Here is a 19,240-nt window from a genome sequence, read left to right on the forward strand (position 1 = left end):
AGAGCAGATGAATGTAGCATTGAGGCATTGGCACCTCAAGTGGAGCCTGCAAGTTTGCAAGTAGGTTATTCCTTGTTTTGATTTTTAAAGCAGATTTCTGGAGATGTGATTTATAAATTAAGCAGGGGCAGGCAATTATTTTGGGTGGAGGGCCGCTTACTGAGTTTTGGCAAGCCATCGAGGGCCGCATGACAGGCAGCCAGGGGTAGATAAATATTAATTTTCTAAATTTTTAGGGGCCCTGCGGGCTGGATAAAATGGCCTGGCAGGCTGCATTTGGCCCGTGAGCCACATTTTGCCCACCCCTGCTATATAGCATCACAGCGGAGCCAAAATGGCCCCAGCTGGGAAGATCGGGGCCTTACTATTCAAAGAGCTGTACGTGAATGTGGTGACAGGCTCTGCCCTAAAACAGACCCGACGAATTAGGGTCTGTACATGCCAAATTGCTCTAGTTTAATTAAAGGTATCGTTGTAAGCCCATTCATCAAGACCAGTGCACATGTTTCTTGTCAATGTTGTTATCTAGGCTTAACCGAAGTTTACTAAGAACCAGTTAAATCAAAATCATTGTCCAAAGAAGGAGTTGCACCAGTAAAGCTATATAGAACCAGAGGCTTAAGTTTGGTTAAACGGGTGCAACTTCCTCATGCATATCATCTAGTTAATTAGTTAGGCCTGGGTTCAGCTAGTACAGCTTTGTGTATGGACCTTTAAACCAGCATAGCCAATTCTGAGCTCTGGGGTGCGCATTGATTTGGCTAAGCTGGTTCAAGAGTGCGTGCAGGCAGGTTCAAATGGTGGCTGGAGAGCTGGGAGCAGGACAAAAGGCTCTGAGGTTGCAGCCACGCGGGCTGGTGTCAGGGCAGTGCCAGTGGGGCAGTTCGGGGCCCCAACTATAATGCAAGGAGGTGAAACAGTCTGGAGCAGTCTCAAGGCTGCTGGGGCGTGGATGTCCCCAAACATTGACACAGGGCCCCCAAAAGGCAATTGTGCCCCAGGGGCCCGTGCCAGAGCCACTAGGCCATGCTGCCTCTCCTATGAGAACATGGGAGTGGCCAGCGGGTGGCAAGCTCCACGCACCCCTGGGTGCAGTCTGAGCCCTGGAAGCGGGTGTGGACGCCTGCAAGACCCCTCCTTGCCCGGTAACACTGGGCAGTTGTGGTATTTGAGCGGGCGTCTCCCTTTCCCATTCAGCTTCCACAGCACAGCAGTGGAGACGCACGTGTGTGTGGGTGTGCATGCGCATGCGCGTGCATGTACCAGCTCAGCTGATGCTTAAACGTTTCCAGATCATCTCTGCTGGAGTCCTTGGCTTGGGTGGATTGTGATTTTTCCATCCACCTCCCTTTCTGAACTCCTCTAGCACAGAGCACATGGTCACATGGAGTTAGGCTAGCAGCTGCTTTTTTACCTTGCACTCACGTTGGGTTTGAGCCTCTCCTCCTCAGGGTCTCTGTCCCTGGAAGGAAGCCTGCTTGTCCCGCAGGTGAAGCCTGTAGGTCTGTGCTGTGACTGCTGTCACTCGCCCTTTACCCAAAAGACTCTCCTGCCTCCGCCTGGACTACCGTTTCCTGGGGAGAGCAGCAGACGGCCCTTTGTGCTGATCTGAGAGACCTGGAAGAGGGTGAAGCGGTTGCGACTGCTTGGACAGCCGTTGGCCAGGCTGGGCCACAGCGGGTAAACGAGGTAGCAGCAGGGTTGCAAGCTGGTGGTAGTGGCAGGATTGCAAGAGCCCCTGAGTAGTGCTGTGGTGGGGACAAGGACTGTGGGTTTCTCTGTGCTCTCTGTGGCAAGTGAACATTTTTTCTTTGCTGTCCTGTGATTGCTGCACTGCCAGATTTGCTGGCCCAGGCTTTGGGTCTGATGTCCGCAGTGTTTGGCTTCCTCCCTGGGAGCTCCAGGGGTGTGGAGCTGATAAGCCACCTGTAGCATGCCGCTTGCCTGCCAGCTCTACGCATAGCCGGCTGTCGGGGAGGGCAGGGGAAGGCAGCTTGCTAAGTGTGGGGCTGAGATGAGAGATGGGGCCCGCACCGCTGCCCCTGCTGAACTGGTTCTGGGGGGAGGGAGGGCACGACTGCGCGTTGCTAATAGTACAGCCAAACGGCTCTTGTCTGTGTGATGGGTGCACACGCTGTGACAATATCGTCTTGGAGACTTGTGGGGGCTGCAGGGAGCCGGATGCGCCCAGGTGGAGGGCTTGCTCGCAGGTTCCACGTTGCCCAGTGAAGGGACCCGAAGGCCCAGCAGGCAGGTGGGAGCAGGACCGATGCTGGGGTGTTGGCCGGGGGTTGAGGAGGGTCATTCTCAGCCATTCAGAGACTGACTACAGGACTTCAACCAGCTTACTGGGCCCTGGAGACCTAGCCCGCACCCCCCGGTGACAAAGGGGGCAGCTCTTCCTGACACGGCCAGGGTCTGCCCCCGCCTGCATAGGCTCCCCTTGCAACCTTTCCGCTCCCATGTCCTGGAGCTGCACTGCCTCGAACAGATCTGCACGGAGTCTCATCAGGGAGACCAACACAGAGCTGCAGCACCTGGGAGGAGCGAGGGTCTAAAAGCGAAGTCTCCCCTGCCCAGGCTGCTCCTGGTTTCTGGTGCTTGGGGCCGGGGAGCAGGAGCTAGCAGGCCTCCATGCTGCCTCTGGTGCTTGGTAGCACTGCTCTCAAATGAGAGATGACCGGCTCTGACGCAGCAGCGTTCAGCCTCAGGTGCTGCTTCTACACTGGAGCCATCCTGAGCAGCATCGAAGCTTCCCTGGAGCTAGGAGGCAGCTGCTCCGAAGGTGGAGGTCCCTGGGGGCTCTTATGCCCGGGAATGCTGGACACGGACCTGGAGAGAGATCTCTGAGCCACGGCCTCGCTGGCAGGAGGGGGTGGGACGCCGTCCTCAAGGCCCATCCTTTCGCCCCACGAGTGGTCAGATGGGAGCTCATGTAGTGGGGAGCGGATAGATCAAATAGAGGAGGAGAGTCTGGGAACGAAGAGAAAGAACCTTTGTGCTGCTCCAGCAGATGCTGCGCTGGACGGCAGCTGCAGCCCTCCCATCCCAATCGCGTCGGGCACGTGGAGTACCCTGACCGGCACCTGTTGCACTGGAGGCTCCCCTGAGCTGACCTTTCCCAGCCGTCCTACTGCAAAAGCATTCACCCCTCCAGCTTCTGTCTGTACGCGGCCCCCTTAACCGACACCCCCCTCCCCACATGCTCTAACCAAAGTGACGATCAGGCGGCATGAGCCCTGGCCTGCTTCGCTGCCTGCCTGCTCACAGCTTTGCAGGAATGCAAGCGAGGGGAGACCAGTCCCAGCGTAGGCTCTGCATGCGGCCTGTGAGGTGGGTGGGGGATTCTCAGCTGCTGGAGTGTGGGATGGAGACATGCACAAGGCAAGGCTTTCAGGTGGCCTGTAATTCGGGGCACCCAGCTAGAGTCCCCTCAAAGAGGGCTGCTGTTCAGGACAGCTCCAGCCCCAACCATCTGACACGAGGTGCCTAAGCTTGGGCCTCCAAATGCCCTGCCTGCCTTTGAAAACACTGGCTGTCACCAGTCTCCCCCACAGCAGCAGCAGCACGGCTGCGTGTGCTTGGGGACAGGTCAAAGGGCGCATGCCGAGCCCGGACTCTTTGCAAATGTCTGGGTTATGAAATGGAAGTGAAATGCTCTAATCTTGGCGCCATTGCTTTTAACCTCTGCCTCTTCTTCCCTTCTGCGGCCCCCACCACCTTGCTCTGCGGGCTGCCTGCCCAGCCTGCCAGCTGTTGCGCTTGTCAAGCTAACAGGTAGGTGAGACTAGCAAAGGGGCTGAATGCTCCTCAGCACTCTGTCCGCCCCAGCTCAGGCCCGCCACAGCCCTCATGCAATGCCTGGCACCGCAGCTGGATTGACTGGCCGCAGCCCGTTGCTGGCTGGGCACGGACCCTCGCTACAACCCCCCATAAAGGCCCCTGCGCAGCATGGTTCCCTTCTGTCTCTATTTCTCTCTCTCTCTCCTAACTCTTCCAGTTCTGCCCAAAGCGAAAATTGACGTGGAGTCGTACTCGGCTCACCCAGGCGACCTCCTCCAGTTGCGTTGCCGGCTGCGGGATGACGTCCAGAGCATCAACTGGGTGCGCAACGGAGTCCAGCTGTTGGAGAGCAACCGCACGCGCATCACCGGGGAGGAGGTAGAGGTCAGGGACGCTGTGCCCGAGGACTCTGGGCTCTATGCCTGCATGACCAACAGCCCCTCGGGGAGCGAGACCACCTACTTCTCCGTTAATGTTTCAGGTTCGTAGCAGCCCTGGGGCTGGGCACCAAGGGAAGATGCAGCCCAGCTGTCTGGCTGTAGAGCAGGAAGCAGATAACCTGTGTGTGGATGCATTTGTGCAATGGGTGCGTGTGCGAATCACCTTTGGGTGTGTGCACAAACGCATACGGAACAGGTGACTCCGCTCTGGCGGAGCAGAGCGAGTCTGGAAGCACAGGTCAAAGGGCCCTAAGGTTTTCAAAGTGAAGCGCAGCCAACACCAGCCCCTGCTCACGACCAGCCCACGGCCCCAGCTGCCACGTGGCGTTCCAGCAAAAGCCATGCGTTCTCTGTGCCACGAGACTGCAAAGCTGCCCATTAGCGGCGGGCTGGATTCCTTGCCATGGTCGCTGTAGGAGTTGGGCAGCCCCCTTCCCCCAGCAACCCATGGGCAGATGTCCCACGGGGCAGATCTGTTGCTTCAGCCTCTTCTCCCATGGGGCCAACCCTCCTGTGGTGTGACGGGAGGAGCACAAGGGTAATGAAATCAGCTGCCTTTTCCTTCACTGTCCTCAGCACTGGCTGGGTTGTTTCTCAGTCAGGGCCAAAGGATGCTGGAAGGTGCATGCGAAAGAATTCAGAGCCATTGCCGGGCTGGCTGGATCCCGGAGGAAAGAGGGGTAGGTCAGCAGCACAGACACCTCTGCCTGCCTCGGGGTCTCTTCTGACTGGGCTCAAAACCTCTGGAGAGCTGGGAACATGTTGCGTGCCCATGCGCCTGTCTTAACTCTTGCCACCGTGGCCACGCAGGAGAAGGCAGCCCGGGGGCTGTCCTCCATGCAGGGAAAGCCAGCTGGGTCTCTCTGGGCCTGCGGCGCATTGCGTGGGCTGCTCTGCTCTATCTTCTGCGGCGCCCCGCAGGCCTGGGGCGCAGACCTCGTATGGCACAAGCCGTGCGGGAGGCGATCGCAGGAGACCCAGCCTCCGCAGGAGAGCTGACCCTGAAACAATGGGGCGGTGTTGTGAGGAGGGGCGGCTGGCGCCTGAGCAGCTGTTGCCAAAGCAGAGTCAGCAAGTGGCGGGAGAAGGGGGGGCGAGCGGTCATTTTGGAAGCAAATGGTGGACATCTCAGATGTGCTGCCAGCTCAGCTCCCCACCCCACGCAGCTGCTGGGGGACTCGGCCTTCAGCTTGGCCCCTGTTCCTTTGTGACCCACCCTGCTCTCCCCTCCTGGCAGGCTTGGCCAGTACCACCGTGTGCGGGAGGACACAGGCGGTCACTTGTTTACTTAGCCAGGAAAGGGACACAGTCGTGACCTTCCAATGCCCAGAGGTCTGGGTGTGAGTGACCCAGCCCAGGCCAGCCTGTGATTAAAGCTCCCTGACCTGGGACTGCAGCCAGGCTAGCAATAGCTGTGGTTTGGCATGGCCTTTTGCTAACTGAAGTGATCTACGCCAGTAGTTCTCGTACCCTGGAGGGTCACCGTGCCAGGGTGGAGGCACTGTCACGGCCCTTTTTGGAAGACAGGGCCTCAGACCTGCGCAAGCGCAGGGAGGCTGGACCCGATGATCCGTAGGGTCCCTTCTAGCCCCTAGCAGCTATGAAACATGCTGAGAAAGCCTAGCACAGGCTGGGGGTGCCCAGAGACCCATGGCTGGTGAGCTGGGTGCTGTCAGCATGGTGCATGACATGGAGGGGTGGGATGGGGATGGGTTGTGCAGTCCACGTGACCCCTTCCCCTGGACCCAAAGGAGACATGGCCCTGCTGATCGGTGGGGTTGCTGCGTGCCTGAAGGATCTCAGCTGTCGCTCCAGGAGTCTGTGCATCAGGTCTCACCCTTACCCAGCACCGCCCAGAGGGGAGGGGATGAGAAGCTGTGTTATTCACAGCTCTTAACTGTCTGCCTTCCTGAGTTTGGCTCCTCTGGGCCACTCTGGGCCCTGGAGGGACTTGTCTTAGCAGGTGCCTGCCTGCTTTGCTGCACTTGTGATAGGGAGGAATGGCTTCCCCAGACCGGCTGCCCCCTGGGCATCTCTTTGGTGGGTGGAACAAGCCCTGCAAAGACTCCCGGGATGGGCTTGTCCCAGCCTGTCCCTGCCTCATCTCAGTAAGGTGTCCCTAGGGGAGCTGGCACAGGAGGCTCACAGCTGAGCTCACCCCTGGGGCAGGCCAGGGCAGGAGGGTGAAGGGACACAGGCCGTCCCTGCTGTAGGAGATAAACAGGGACGGGGGACAGTCAAATTCAGGAGCCCGTGTCTTCCCTTCCAGATGCCCTTCCGTCGGCGGAGGATGACGACGACGATGATGACTCCTCCTCTGAGGAGAAGGAGGCCGACAACACCAAGGAGAACCGTACGTGCCAGGCCTGGGGCAGCCCCTCTGCCTTGTAGGGGCAGGAGGGCATTGGGAGACTTTCCAGCTAAGGGGGCCTGTGGGGAGAGCTGATAGAGGAGCAGCCACAGCTCTTGCATATCTGAGCTCCCACTTGGGCTGTCTTGGTCCCTCTTTCCCCCTTTCCTGGACATTTCAGCGTTCACCCTTTGGCAGCCACTGAGCTCCGTTCTGCAGCTCGGCCCAGAGCATGGGGTGGGGGTAGGGAGGCACCCCGCTCTCAGCGTGGCCCTGCTGCCAAAGCCCTGCGCACGGCCTCTGCAGCCGGGTACCGAGTGCCCGTAGCCTACTGCGGTGTCCACGGGGTTCCCCCTTCCAGCCCCCACACTGAGTTGCCTGTCTCTATCCAGACGCCGTGGCTCCATACTGGACATATCCTGAGAAGATGGAGAAGAAGCTCCATGCAGTCCCAGCTGCCAAGACGGTGAAGTTCAGGTGCCCGTCAGGTGGGACACCCAACCCCACGCTGCGCTGGCTGAAGAACGGCAAGGAGTTCAAGCCCGACCACCGCATCGGTGGATATAAGGTACTCATCCCTGTAGCCAGGCCCAGGGGCCATGGCACAGCCAAGTGCTCTGGAGGGTACACGCTGTGGGATGGGATCCCGGTGCTTGGAGCTAAGTGGTATTGCATAGCCGTCCTATCCATGCAACCCTTGGAGTTTGATGGTCGTGGGGTCAGGATGGCTGGAGAGCATTAGGGCATTGCATCCATTGGCTGACCTCCTACGTCGGGCTTTAAACTAAGTATGACAGGGGATGGGGAGGCACGAGATGGAGAGAGTCTAGAACCTACAAAAAGCGAGACATGCAGCAGTACTCCCCAGGTAAGTACCAAGGGGCCCTTTGGGCATCAGAACTGGGGGGCACAAAAGGCACCATTTGGGGGGCTCAAGTGCCTCTATACTAATGCTAGGAGCGTGGGGAACAGGCAGGAAGAACTCACCCTTCTGCTTGCAGATAATAACTTTGATTTAGTGGGGCTAACGGAAACCTGGTGGGACCCTACCCATGACCGGGCAGTACACATTGAGGGCTACAGGTTGTACAGAAGGGACAAAGTAGGGAGGAAAGGGGACGGGCTTGCTGTCTGTGTAAAGGAGCATTATACATCTACCCTAATCAAAATGGGACCAGAGGAGGAGAAGGTTGAGGTATTGTGGGTTAGGAAACATGGAGGTTGGGGCGGGGAGGAAGGGACTTGGCGGTGGGGGTCTGCTACAGACCACCACACCAAGAGGAGATCTAGACTTGGAAATCTTGTGGCAGCTCTCGGAGGCCGTACAGTCTAGGGATGTGGTTGTCATGGGGGAACTAAACTACCCGGACATCTGCTGGGAGGAGCGGTCAGCCAAACCCAGCCATTCACATTGGTTCTTAACCTGCGTACAGGACCTTCACCTAATGCAGGAGGTATACGGTCCCACTAGGAGCAATGCCTTACTGGATTTTGTGTTGGCTACGAGGGAAGACCTGGTAGGGGAGATGCAGATTCGTGGGCATCTTGGGGACAGTGACCACCAATCAATCGAATTCACCATACGGCGTAAGGTGGGAAAGATAAGTCGTAGGGTGGAAGTGCTTGACTTTAGGACGGCTGACTTCAGTGTGCTCAGGAGTGTAGTCAATGACGCACTGCAGGAGGAGAGTATTGGCAAGATGGGAGTCCAGCACGGGTAGTCATTCCTAAAGGAAGCGATCCTTCGGGCACAGAGGGAGACTATCCCTGTATGAGGGAAAAGGGGGAAAGGAGCCAAAAAACCTCCGTGGCTAAACAGGGAAATCCAGGGGAGCGTAAGGGCAAAAAAGAGGCATATAGGCAGTGGAAGCAGGGGGGAGCTACCAAGGAGGAGTACACTTATTTGGCCTGCACTTGCAGGGAGGCAGTTAGAAGGGCAAAAGCAACTACGGAGCTGAGGCTGGCAACACAAATTAAAAAGTCTTTTTTTTAGGTATGTAGGGCATAAAAGGAAGGCGCAGGGCAGCATAGGACCCCTACTGAACAAGCAGGAGAAAGTAGTGACAGACAGGAGGGACACGGCTGAGCTCTTCCATGAGTTTTTAGCTTTGGTGTTCCTGAACAGGGCTCAAGACAAGTCTTCTAATGGGTTCTTGGGTGGGCATCAGAGGGACACCAGCCCACCAGCCCTCGACGCTGACTTGGTGCAGCGTCACTTGGATGGACTGGATGTGTTCGAGTCGGCGGGTCCGGATGAGCTGCATCCCAGGGTACTGAAGGAATTGGCCGGTGTCGTATCAGAACCACTGGCACAGCTGTTCGAGCGCTCGTGGTGCTCGGGTCAGGTCCCAGAGGACTGGAAAAGGGCAAGTGTGGTGCCTATTTTCAAGAAGGCGAGGAAGGAGGATCCGAGTAATTCTAGCCCAGTCAGTCTCACCTCCAACCTTGGAAAGGTCTTTGAAAAGATTAAGAAGGATCGTATTTGTGGGAGTCTAGCAGGACAAATAATGCAGCAGAAAAACCAGCCTGGATTCATAGGAGATAGCTCATGCCTGACCAATCTGGTTTCGTTTTATGACAGGGTCACAAAATGCTTAGACGCAGGAGTAGAGGTGAATGTTGTTTTCTTGGACTTTAGCAAGGCCTTTGATATGGTATCTCATCCTATTCTCATAAATAAATTTAAGAGGCTGTGACAAATGATTACACAGTCCAGTGGGTGGTAAATTGGCTTAGCAGTCGCACCCAGAGAGCGGTAGCAGACCGGTCGGTATCGACCTGGAAGGACGTGGGCAGCGGGGTCCCGCAGGGCTCGGTCCTTGGACCCGTACTCTTCAATGTCTTCATCAGTGACTTGGATGTGGCTGTGAAGTGTGCTCTGTCCAAGTTTGCAGATGATGCTAAAGTGTGGGGTGAAGTGCACACTCCGGAGGGTAGGGAACGATGGCAGGCAGACCTGGACAGGTTAGAAAAGCGGGCAGTACACAGTAGGATTCAGTACAACAAGGATGAGCACAGAGTGCTTTACCTAGGGCACAAAAATATCCAGCACACCGACTGGCTGGGAAGTGACCCTCTCAGCAGCACAGAAGCGGAAAGGGATCGTGGAGTCATTGTGGACTCCAAGATGAACGTGAGTCGTCAGCGTGACGAAATCACCAGCAAAGCCAAGCGTGCTTTATTGTGCATCAGCAGGTGCACAACAAATAGATCCAAGGAGGTGATACTTCCCCTCTCTGCGGCATTGGTCAGACTGCAGTAGGAGCACTGCGTCCAGTTTTGGGCACCGTACTTCAAGAAGGATGTGGATAACCTCGAGAGGGTCCAGAGGAGGCCACTCATATGGGTAGGGGCTTACAGGCCAAGCCCTATGAGGAGAGACTGAGGGACCTGGACCTCTTCAGCCTCCGTGAGAGAAGGCCAAGAGGGGACCTTGTGGCCGCCTACACATTCATTAGGGGGACGCAGCAAGGGATGGGAGATGCTCTGTTCCCCAGGGCGCCTCTTGGGGTAACAAGGAACAATGGTCACAAACTGACAGAGAGCAGATTTAGGCTGGACATCAGGAAAAACTTCTTCATGGTAAGGGGGACCAGAATCTGGAAGGGGCTACCAAGGGAGGTGGTGCTCTCCCCTGCCCTGGGGGGGTCTTCAAGACAAGGCTGGACAGGCACCTGGCTGGGGGCACCTGACCCCAGCGCTCTTTCCTGCCCAGGGCGGGGGTTGGACTCGATGATCTGTTGAGGTCCCTTCAGACCCCAGCATCTAGGGATCTATGAATCCAGAAGCAGAGAAAAATAGGCACGTGGAGCAAGTGCATAGGGAGCTGGGCAGGGGCAGATCTCTGATTCCTATGTGGCGAGAAGAGGAGCTGGGGTCAGCAGAGCAGCCTCCCAGGGCGGCCAGTCGCCACAAGAGACCGTAGCAGGCAGTCACCCACCTAGCATGGAGCTGCCCTGACTGGCAGAGCCACCCTGTGCTTTCTGGGGCACCCTTTCTCCCTTGTTTCTGAGCTCCGAACAGGCGGGAAAATCACCTGGCTGCACCCATGACAGTGCCCAAGGCAACACAGCAGTTGATGCTGCAGTGCTGTCCTCGGGCTTTGGACCACCTCTCCCGAGCTGCCAGGAGAACAGGAGGTGCTGAAGGATTCAGCAGGGCAGCACGGCCGTCACTGCTCCGTGGCCCAGACCCCTGCATCAGCAGGATGCCTCTCAGAGCGCCTTCAGGGAAGCTCTGTCCTTCTTCCTCCTCCTCCTCCGAAACCTGAGCATCTGGCCAGAGTCTCAGGAGGAATCAGTAGTGGTTTAATGAGGCTCAGTTCACGCATCAGATAATTACCCGAGTTTCAAACCAATCTGGAGGGGGTTCTGCACCATTTCCAGATAATTACCCTTTCCCGTTTAAGTGTGACGGAGCTCCGTGGAGACGCTGCGTCTCTCCGACAGCCTTTTGCAGCCACTAATTTTGGCTTTCCCCAGCCTGAAGTGACCTGAATATTGGGCCTTGAGGGGCTTTTGGAGCAGCTGGAGGGCTTAGCATGCCTGCTTTGCGATACCGCTGCCTGCTGATGCGCCGCAAGGTGCTTGCAGACCAGCCCAACCACACGGGTGCTGCCATGGGTGGGGACGAGGCGTTCTTAACCATCGCTGGGTTTAACCTCCTGCATCTGAGCGACAGTGGGACCCCCTCCTATGTCAGCTCCTGGTAGCAGGAGGTCCCACTTGGTGACTCCACCAGTCAGACAGGAATCAGGGTCAGGTGCAGGGAGCACCATGTGGCTGGATCAGGCCCAGGCCGCAGCCACCACTGCCTCACGTAGCAAGATTCCTCTGCCCGTGATTAAGAGCCACAGATCTCCAGGGAGACCCGGTCCCCATCCTGCTGGAGAGGCGGTCTGAGTCAGCTCTCTGCTCCACGCTCCGTCAGCGAGCGGGGCTGGATTATTCACCAGCATCTGACTCATGCATTTTATTGCACAAATGAGATCCAGCCATTGGCCTGTGTCCCGTCAAGGTCTAGTGAGTTGCCAGGGACAGACAGCAGGAGTTCAGCCACGTCACGACTCTCTGCTCCATTTATTACATCCTCGCATTCATTACGGCTCGCCGCTCGGAGTCACCTGTCTGAGGTGCGAGGGAGCCGTGGGCTTTTCAGAGTTGGACCGGCCAGGGCCAAAGGCCCAGGGCAGCGTGGGAGCTGCCTGGTTTAGCCTCTGGTGGGTGGATGGTTCAGATTTCATCCCACAGGCCCTCTGGAATTGCACGGCACCCACTTCTGCTCCCTGGATATCCTGACTTCTGCCCTGGCACCTCTGGACTCCAATGTATGCAGTGGGGGAGCTGGGGGGCAGAGGCCTCCTGGCTAGTAGTGCTGGCTGGGACAGCCTGTTTGCGGGGTGCTGGATACCTTAGAGCAGGGCAGCTCTGCTCCTGCCATGTTAGAAGAGAAAAGGACCACGCTGGGCTGGTTGGGGGCAGGCTGCGCCCACCATACTCAGCGGACGGCATCTGTTTCCAGATGCAGCTGTCTCTGTGGCCAGCCCAGCCTGGGACAGCTGGGAACAATTACTGGCCTTTTGCAAGCAAAGGGAAAAGGTGACCTCAGAGTGATATTCATGCCCTGCCCGTGACACAGGGCAAGGGGTCAGGGATGGGTTTGACATGCTTTAGAGGGAGAAGGCATGGGTTGTGTCCAGTGCAGCCCTGACCTGGCCAGGGCCCTGCCCTGCTCGCCTGAGCTCTCAGGAGAAGCAGACGTAAGAGCTGTTGGATAATAACTGCACCGCACTGGCTTTGTCTTGGCCTCCCTAGGTTCGGTATGCCACCTGGAGCATCATCATGGACTCAGTGGTGCCGTCCGATAAAGGCAACTACACCTGCATCGTGGAGAACAGATATGGCAGCATCAACCACACCTACCAGCTCGACGTAGTGGGTGAGGACAACAGAGGCGGGTTGGGCTAGGAAGGGGGAAAGTGTATTCGTGGGGGGCCAAAGAAAGCGTTCGAACACATGGCAGAAGCAGAGGCAGCAGGTGCCCAGTGCTCCTGTTCACACAGCAGAGGTACTATGGTTTGCAGACTGTTGGCAGTATCAGGGGCTTCTTGGCCACAGGGATCCTCGTGTTGCTGTGCACACATTTGGCAGTCACAGGGCCCTCCCTGGGATGCTGGGGGCCAGGGGGAGGTGTTCGTGCAGACTTGGAAGCTGAAGAAGCAGCAGCAACTGGGAACCTGAGCTCCTGCACCGATGACCCCATTTGGAAGGCAGGCATTGTGCGATGAGGACCGGTATCCCCTAGGCACATCCCTGCAGCCAGCCCCGTGGGTGAGGATCTCTGTGAGCTTTGTGGCTCAAGCTGCAGTAGCTTGAGGGTGTTTAGTGGCCATTGTAGGAACTGGAAGCGGCTGTGTGGTGTAATCCTGGTCACTGAGCTCCATCTTCAAGGAGTTCGGTTTTCCGCTAGTGGAGGGGCTGTTTTGGAGCCTTAGCTTTTTGAGAGTTAGGAGCCATCTGATTTCCAGGCTGTGCTTTTTTTATTTATACCCATTTGTTCTTGCACCGGCCTTCAGCTTCAAAACCTCTGCTGCCTCCTCCCTGTATTTATCGGGAGAAGTCCTGTTCCCTCCCAGCCTCTTTGTTCCTAGACTGAACAAGCCAGTCTCTTCCATCCTTCTCTCACAAGACAGGCTTGCCGTTCCCTGGATGATCGTAGTTCCCCCTCTCTGCACCTGTTCCCACTGCACTTCAGCTTTCTGGAGCACAGGTGACCCGGCAGTAGCCAGGATTGCAGATGAGATCTCATCCCTGCTTTGTACCAAGGCACTAGCATTTCCCTCTCCCCCTGATACTTCTAGCAAAGGCATTTTCCTTTTGCACAGCCACATCGCACTGGTGTCTCCTCATCCCAAGGGCAAGGGGGCTGGACCTGATGATCTCGTGAGGTCCCTTCCAGCTCCTAACATCCATGCATCACCCTGTGACCAGCCCGCATGCTGAGGTCTTTTCCACCTCCGTCACGTGCAGGTGGTGAGCTCCCAGCTTGCAGTGGAAGTGCTGGTGGTTCAGCCCCTGCACATTCCCTTGTAGCGTGAGCTGCTGAACAGCATCCTGTTTCTGTTGCTGCAGCACCAGATGCCCACATTTTTCTGCACGATCTCCCAATGGATGTTGCCCCTGTCGGCGTGTTGTCATCCATGTTCACCCACACCCTCTTGTTTCTTGTGCCAAACTTCTACCAAGCAGGCTCATTGCCACGGCTTACCCCTAGGAGCTCCTTCAGTGACCTCTTCTTACAGCTTGACACGTCCTCTTTCGATGCTCTGCTGCCACCTCCCCTGTAGTCATTCTTCACCCACCTGGCAGTTCTTCCACTAATCCCATTTCCTCCAGTTTAACTAATAATTAATCATGTGGCAACATAGCAGGTACTTTGCAGTCATCTGATAGATTAGATCTACTGCATTTCCTGCATCTAGGAAATCATTTATCTTATCAAAGGCAGGCACCACTTAGCCTGGCACGATCTACTGTTGGCAATCCCCATGGCATGTTATTCCATTTTCTGTTACTTCTGTGTCTTTTACTGCTTTTCCCCCATCAGAATTCCCGCTGGAGTCTTGCAAGCTCATGAGGTCAGGCTATGGGCTCATGGTTGCCTGGATTTCTTTTCTTCCCCCATTCTGAACTGCAGATAGTACATTTGCTCTTCTCCATTCATTCGTGACCACCCCGGCTTGAGGTGGGGAAGAACCAGTCCCTCCAGCTGGTGTGAATTTCCAGGCCTTTCCAGTTTTGCTTGCAGTGGTTTCCATTTTCTTTGCCCTCACTCCCCTTAGCCCTCCAGCATCACTGTCTTTGGGGAGAACTGGAGCAGAGGGTCTCTTTGGTTCCTGCGAGTAGGTCGCAGTCCACTGCTCCGCTCAGGTTATGAGGCCGTGTCCGACCCTGGCGCTAGTCTGCACCATTCTTCATGTCTGCTGCTGGTCTCTTCTGGCTGTCTCCAGCCCTGAGAAGCCGCATCTCACAGGAGCGCTGTAAAGAAGCACGGCAAGGAGCTATCTCTGAGCTCAGCACCAGTGCTGTGCATGGAGCCAGCCCCCAATGCCTCACTCACGCCTGGGGGGGAACCGAAATACAGCAGGTGCTATCGGGAACGCTGCCTTGTCCTATTCAGGCCAGCGAACAATGGCCAGGAGCCTTCCTGTGCTCGAGCCCAATGCAAAGCCCTTTCCTTCCCTCCTCAAAGCTCCTTGTGTGCATGTGTGCAAATACACGCCCAGGGACACGGGGCAAAATGCAATCTCGTGCCTCCTCCATTTTCCCCGCCTGCAGGTGGGCAAGAGAGCTTGTTTGTGGAGCTGCGGTTAGCAGGGGGCACTCAGATACCACCGTGCTGCGAACAGCACGGGCACCTCAGCAGACCGTGGATGTTGTTTTCCCTTCTTGCTCAGGCTCTAATTAGACCTGTCTTTTTTTCGGTCTCATCTCAACCCAGTTTCTCCCCCAAAGACAAACCCGAAAGGTTTGCTTCAAAACTGGCAATTGCTTTTTTCTTTTTTCTTTTTTCAAATTTTATTTAGTAATTTTAGTTGGAATAATTTTGCGGGCCAGACAGAAACTTTTTTTTTTTTTTTTTTAATCACCTTATTAGCTGCCGTTCCCAGCTGGGAAGGCTGGCCTGAGCAGTTCCACATGTGGAGTTGTTCTAAATGCCAGTAAATGAACCATTAAAAATGTGATTTAATTTGATTACACTGAGCAAACTGAAGGGAATAGTCAGCCAGGGGAACAAAGGGGTTTGTTAATGCTCACTCACCACAGTGGCAGGCTCTTTGTTAACGGGCTAGGCCCTCATTAGGTTTGTTTGACCTTTGACCTCAGATGAATAGGTAGCCATGTTTAGCCCCCTCCCCTTAGTTTCTGGAGAAGAATTTCACCTGTCCGTGCCCCCTCCCCTGCTCCAGACACTCGGCTTGTTTGTGCCGAGGGGGCTGAGCTGGCCCCATCCGCCGGGGAGCGAACTGATGGCTATTCCAGCCGGAAACAGCCTTACTTGGCAGCAGCCGCGCTCCTCCCTCCCCGCTCCTGCTCCTGATGGGCCACGGGGCAAATGGGGAGGGGGCTCTTGTTTTGGTCTGTCACTTAATCACTTGCTTGGCTTCAGGCCCAGGAATGTTTGGAGGGGGAAGGCTCTCCTGCAATGGAGGGGAGGTCTCTGCGGCAGGGCTGTGAGCTGGCACACGGTCCCCTGGGGCGGGCTACCGAGGCAAGAAGGGGTCCCAGACGCCAGCGGGCTCGCTGCTCATCAGGGTCCACCTCCTCATTGCCACCACCCTGCAAGAGGGAGGGGGAGCAATGCCTTCTCCGAGGCCGCCTCCTGCATGTACACGCAGGGCCGAGGTCTGCAGCAGGGAGAGCGCAGTTCGCACACGAGAAGGTGTGCGCGTGCAAGAAGGAGCAGGCCTCCGATGCAGCCACGCTTCTCGTTCATGCTCGTGGCATGTAGGAGCCGGGCCAGCAGCTTGCAGGAGCCAGAGGAAGAGCCCTGCGCCATCCCCTCCACTGCGCAGCACACTTTATGGCCCCTGTCTCCACCTGAGATGCTCCTTCGCGCCCGAGTAGCTTCGCTCCACAGCGCGGCAGGAAGCCCCGGCTCCGTGGGTTTCCTACCAGAGGATGAGATGTCTGGGAAGGAGCGCCAGGCTTTTCTCCCTCTCTGGAAGGAACTCCAGGCTTTTTGCTGGCAGCCCCCTCTAGACCCATCAGCTGCGTGCTCCTTTTCTCTCCAGCCCAGTAAAAGCAGTTACTTGGTCTCTGGCTTCCCCCTCCGACCAGCCCTGGTTGTACCTCTCAGGGTAAGGAGCAGGAGCGGAGGGGCAGAAAGCCTGCCGTGTAATTCAAGGCGCAGGTGAGCATGAGGCGAGGGGAGCTCTTGGCAGGCGAAGCACCAGCCCTGTGACACCGGCTCCGGGAAATGGAGCATGATGGGGGGATGCAGGGGGTCGCTCGGCAAGAGGGATTAGCAGGGAAGGCAGCTGCAGAAGCCTTCCCCTCGGATCTTTAATAAGCAACTGGCTGGGATGAAAAAGATCTTGGCCCCGGCCTCTGGCAATGGAAAAGTAACTTCTTAATCCCGGCTTTGTCACGTCCCAAGCAAAGATGTGAAGGTAGTGGCCGGCAACGGGGCCTTTCCTCGCAGCAGCCACTTGCCTCATCCTCTTTGTTTTTGGGGAGCTGTGCTCACTTTTCATCCCTCTCTCGTGCAAGCCTGGCTGTTCAGAGCAGGGGCGGCTGGGGGAGGGCCCAGCCCGCGTAGCTGTGCTTAGCGCGGCTCCGGGGCTGCTCATGGGGCCTGAGCCAGCTCTGTTCCCCCAGGCCAGGGAAGTGGCTGTGCTTTTGGGGTCTCGCTCAGAGAAGTTGTCCACAGCATGAGATCAGAGACTGTGCAGCTCCTAGGGCTCAGAGTGACCCTCTGGTCCTGCAACCCTGCGTGCATTTGCTCCGCCGCGCAAAACCAGTAGCGAGGGCCGTAGTGGGTTTCGTGGCGGCTCTGGCACGTCTCCCAGCTTTAGATTTAAATGACCTGCTTCAACCAGTAGCCCAGATCCAAGGAAGTCCAAGGTAGCAGGGCTGGAGGAGCGATACCCAGCGCCTCTGCCTGCTCAGCGCTTGCGCGGAGGGCGCTTTCTGCTCCCTGAGCTCTGTAGCTGTCCTGGGAGAAGTGTTTTGCATGCTGCGGGAAGGACAAGTCTGGGGCAGGGCAGGAGGTGGACACAGAAGCATCCAAAGACGTGCCGAGACAAAGCTTCCACGGGGGTCCTCAGGCAGGATTGCCCGTGAAGCAGTGGCGTGCACCATGCCACAAGAGACACAGGGCTTTCACCTAGAAAGTGTGGCCATGAGAGTCTGGGGGCAGGGGCCAAGCTGCCCCTCACTCACTCGCTGGACTGGTTGGCTGCTCTGCCCTCATCCTCTGCCTTGCCATCTCTTCTAGAGAGGTCCCCTCACCGACCCATCCTCCAAGCCGGGCTCCCCGCAAACAAGACAGTGGCTCTGGGCAGCAACGTGGAGTTTGTGTGCAAGGTTTACAGCGACCCCCAGCCCCACATCCAGTGGCTGAAGCACATCGAGGTCAATGGCAGCAAGATTGGGCCTGATAACCTGCCCTATGTCCAGATCCTGAAGGTGAGGCTTCGTGTTGGGTGGGTTGGTTTGGCTTCTGGTCATGGCTGTGGTGGGGCGCCTGGGGATTGGGCCAGGAAGGTGGAAGCCAGTCAGGGAGGGAGGCCATTTAGGCTGCAACCAGTGCTTCGGCAGCGGGCAGGGGATTGATGTCTGCTTCCACTGTACCTGGGCTAGCTGCCAGTTTCCTGCGCGGCTGAGCCGAGGCACGGCAGGTGGCCCTGTTGGTCCTCTCCTCCATGCTATTAGGGTCATGACAGAGGTGGGCCAGGCAGGCACTGGTCTCTTCAACAGAAAAGGGCTTTGCATTGCCCTCTGAAGCACCCAACTGGAGGGTGGGGGTGAGGTCTGGGGTTGTCCTAAGTGGCAGGGACCAGGCTGCTAGGGAGGACCTGCGGTCCTTGCGCTGCGTGCTACGAGAGGCGCCCAGCTGGGAGAGGGTCACACCAGTTCACCCCAGGATTGTTTTAAAAATAACCCATGCAGAAAACACAGGCACACATGATGATGGTAAATCAACCCTGCCGACTGGCCTCTCTGCAGTGTCACCAGTCCATGCCCCTTGAACGGACCTGCTGCGTCCTTTTCCCCAGGTGGTTTTATGGCCGCCCAAGTGCCCTGCTTGGAAATCTGTTCCCTGTCAAGCAGGGCATGTGCATTGATCTGAGGCAGAGGCAGGGCTCCTTGGTTCATTCAAACAGCGGGTAGGGGGTTGCAGGGTCTCGGACTAGCTCCTCCGGTGCCTGGATGCTCAGGGGCCCCGGTTCACTGTAACCTGCAGACTCACCACCTGCCTTCCCTCGTGTCGCAGGCCCCTTGGAGCTGCATGCGAGACACTCGTGCTCCTGCACACAGATGCCCTGACTAGGGGAGCAGAGCAGAGGGGCTGAACCACTTGCCCTCTGCCAAGGCCAAGGCATGGGCAATGCGATTGCTGTTGTTCAGGGGGCTGCCATGTCCGACCATCTCAATGTGACTCCTGTGTTGTTGGTTTGTTCTAGCATTCGGGAATTAATAGCTCTGATGCGGAGGTGCTGACCCTGTATAATGTGACAGAGGCCGAGAGCGGGGAGTATGTTTGTAAGGTTTCCAATTATATTGGCGAGGCTAACCAGTCTGCGTGGCTCACTGTCACCAGACCCATGGCAAAAGGTAAACTGAAGAACACTGACTGGGATTTTACTTGGACAGTCAGTCCCTCCTGGTGGAAAACAAAACTCTGGGCTCTCTTGTTTCTGCTGTATTTCTGGTGCCAACAGCCATGGAAAAATCCTCAGAGCGACTGGCTTCGTTTTGTGCTCTGCGTCCCTTGTTTGTCTTCCCCTCCTGGACATTTCCTCCCGCCTCTCTCCCACTGTATTAATGAAACACATGCGATAGGTGCATCTCAACCACTCCCGCATCCTGCTGTTCAGCCCTCCGCTGTCCCCTTGCACTCCCACTGTGCTTTTCCTGGCACAGCTGAGTCCGGGGGGGGGGGG

The 19,240-nt window shown here is 56.9% G+C and overlaps 1 protein-coding gene across 9 annotated transcripts in view; it reads left to right on the forward strand.

Annotated features, from left to right (window-relative positions):
• FGFR1 (fibroblast growth factor receptor 1) overlaps window positions 1-19,240 on the forward strand; it is a 55,154-nt gene that overhangs the window by 23,499 nt on the left and 12,415 nt on the right. For 3 of the 9 annotated variants that reach the window (XM_019514444.1, XM_019514442.1, XM_019514441.1), the window contains 6 exons: window positions 4,001-4,264; window positions 6,493-6,576; window positions 6,966-7,141; window positions 12,387-12,510; window positions 17,572-17,762; window positions 18,761-18,911. In XM_019514444.1, the coding sequence (XP_019369989.1) occupies window positions 4,001-4,264; window positions 6,493-6,576; window positions 6,966-7,141; window positions 12,387-12,510; window positions 17,572-17,762; window positions 18,761-18,911 (990 nt within the window). The remainder of the gene's footprint in view (window positions 1-4,000; window positions 4,265-6,492; window positions 6,577-6,965; window positions 7,142-12,386; window positions 12,511-17,571; window positions 17,763-18,760; window positions 18,912-19,240) is intronic. The other 6 variants (XM_019514440.1, XM_019514443.1, XM_019514445.1 and 3 more) reach the window with 3 other exon arrangements.

This window comes from Gavialis gangeticus, unplaced genomic scaffold (genome assembly GCF_001723915.1).
Source record: "Gavialis gangeticus isolate Ggan-Ray unplaced genomic scaffold, GavGan_comp1, whole genome shotgun sequence".
In the NCBI taxonomy this organism is placed as follows: domain Eukaryota; kingdom Metazoa; phylum Chordata; order Crocodylia; family Gavialidae; genus Gavialis; species Gavialis gangeticus.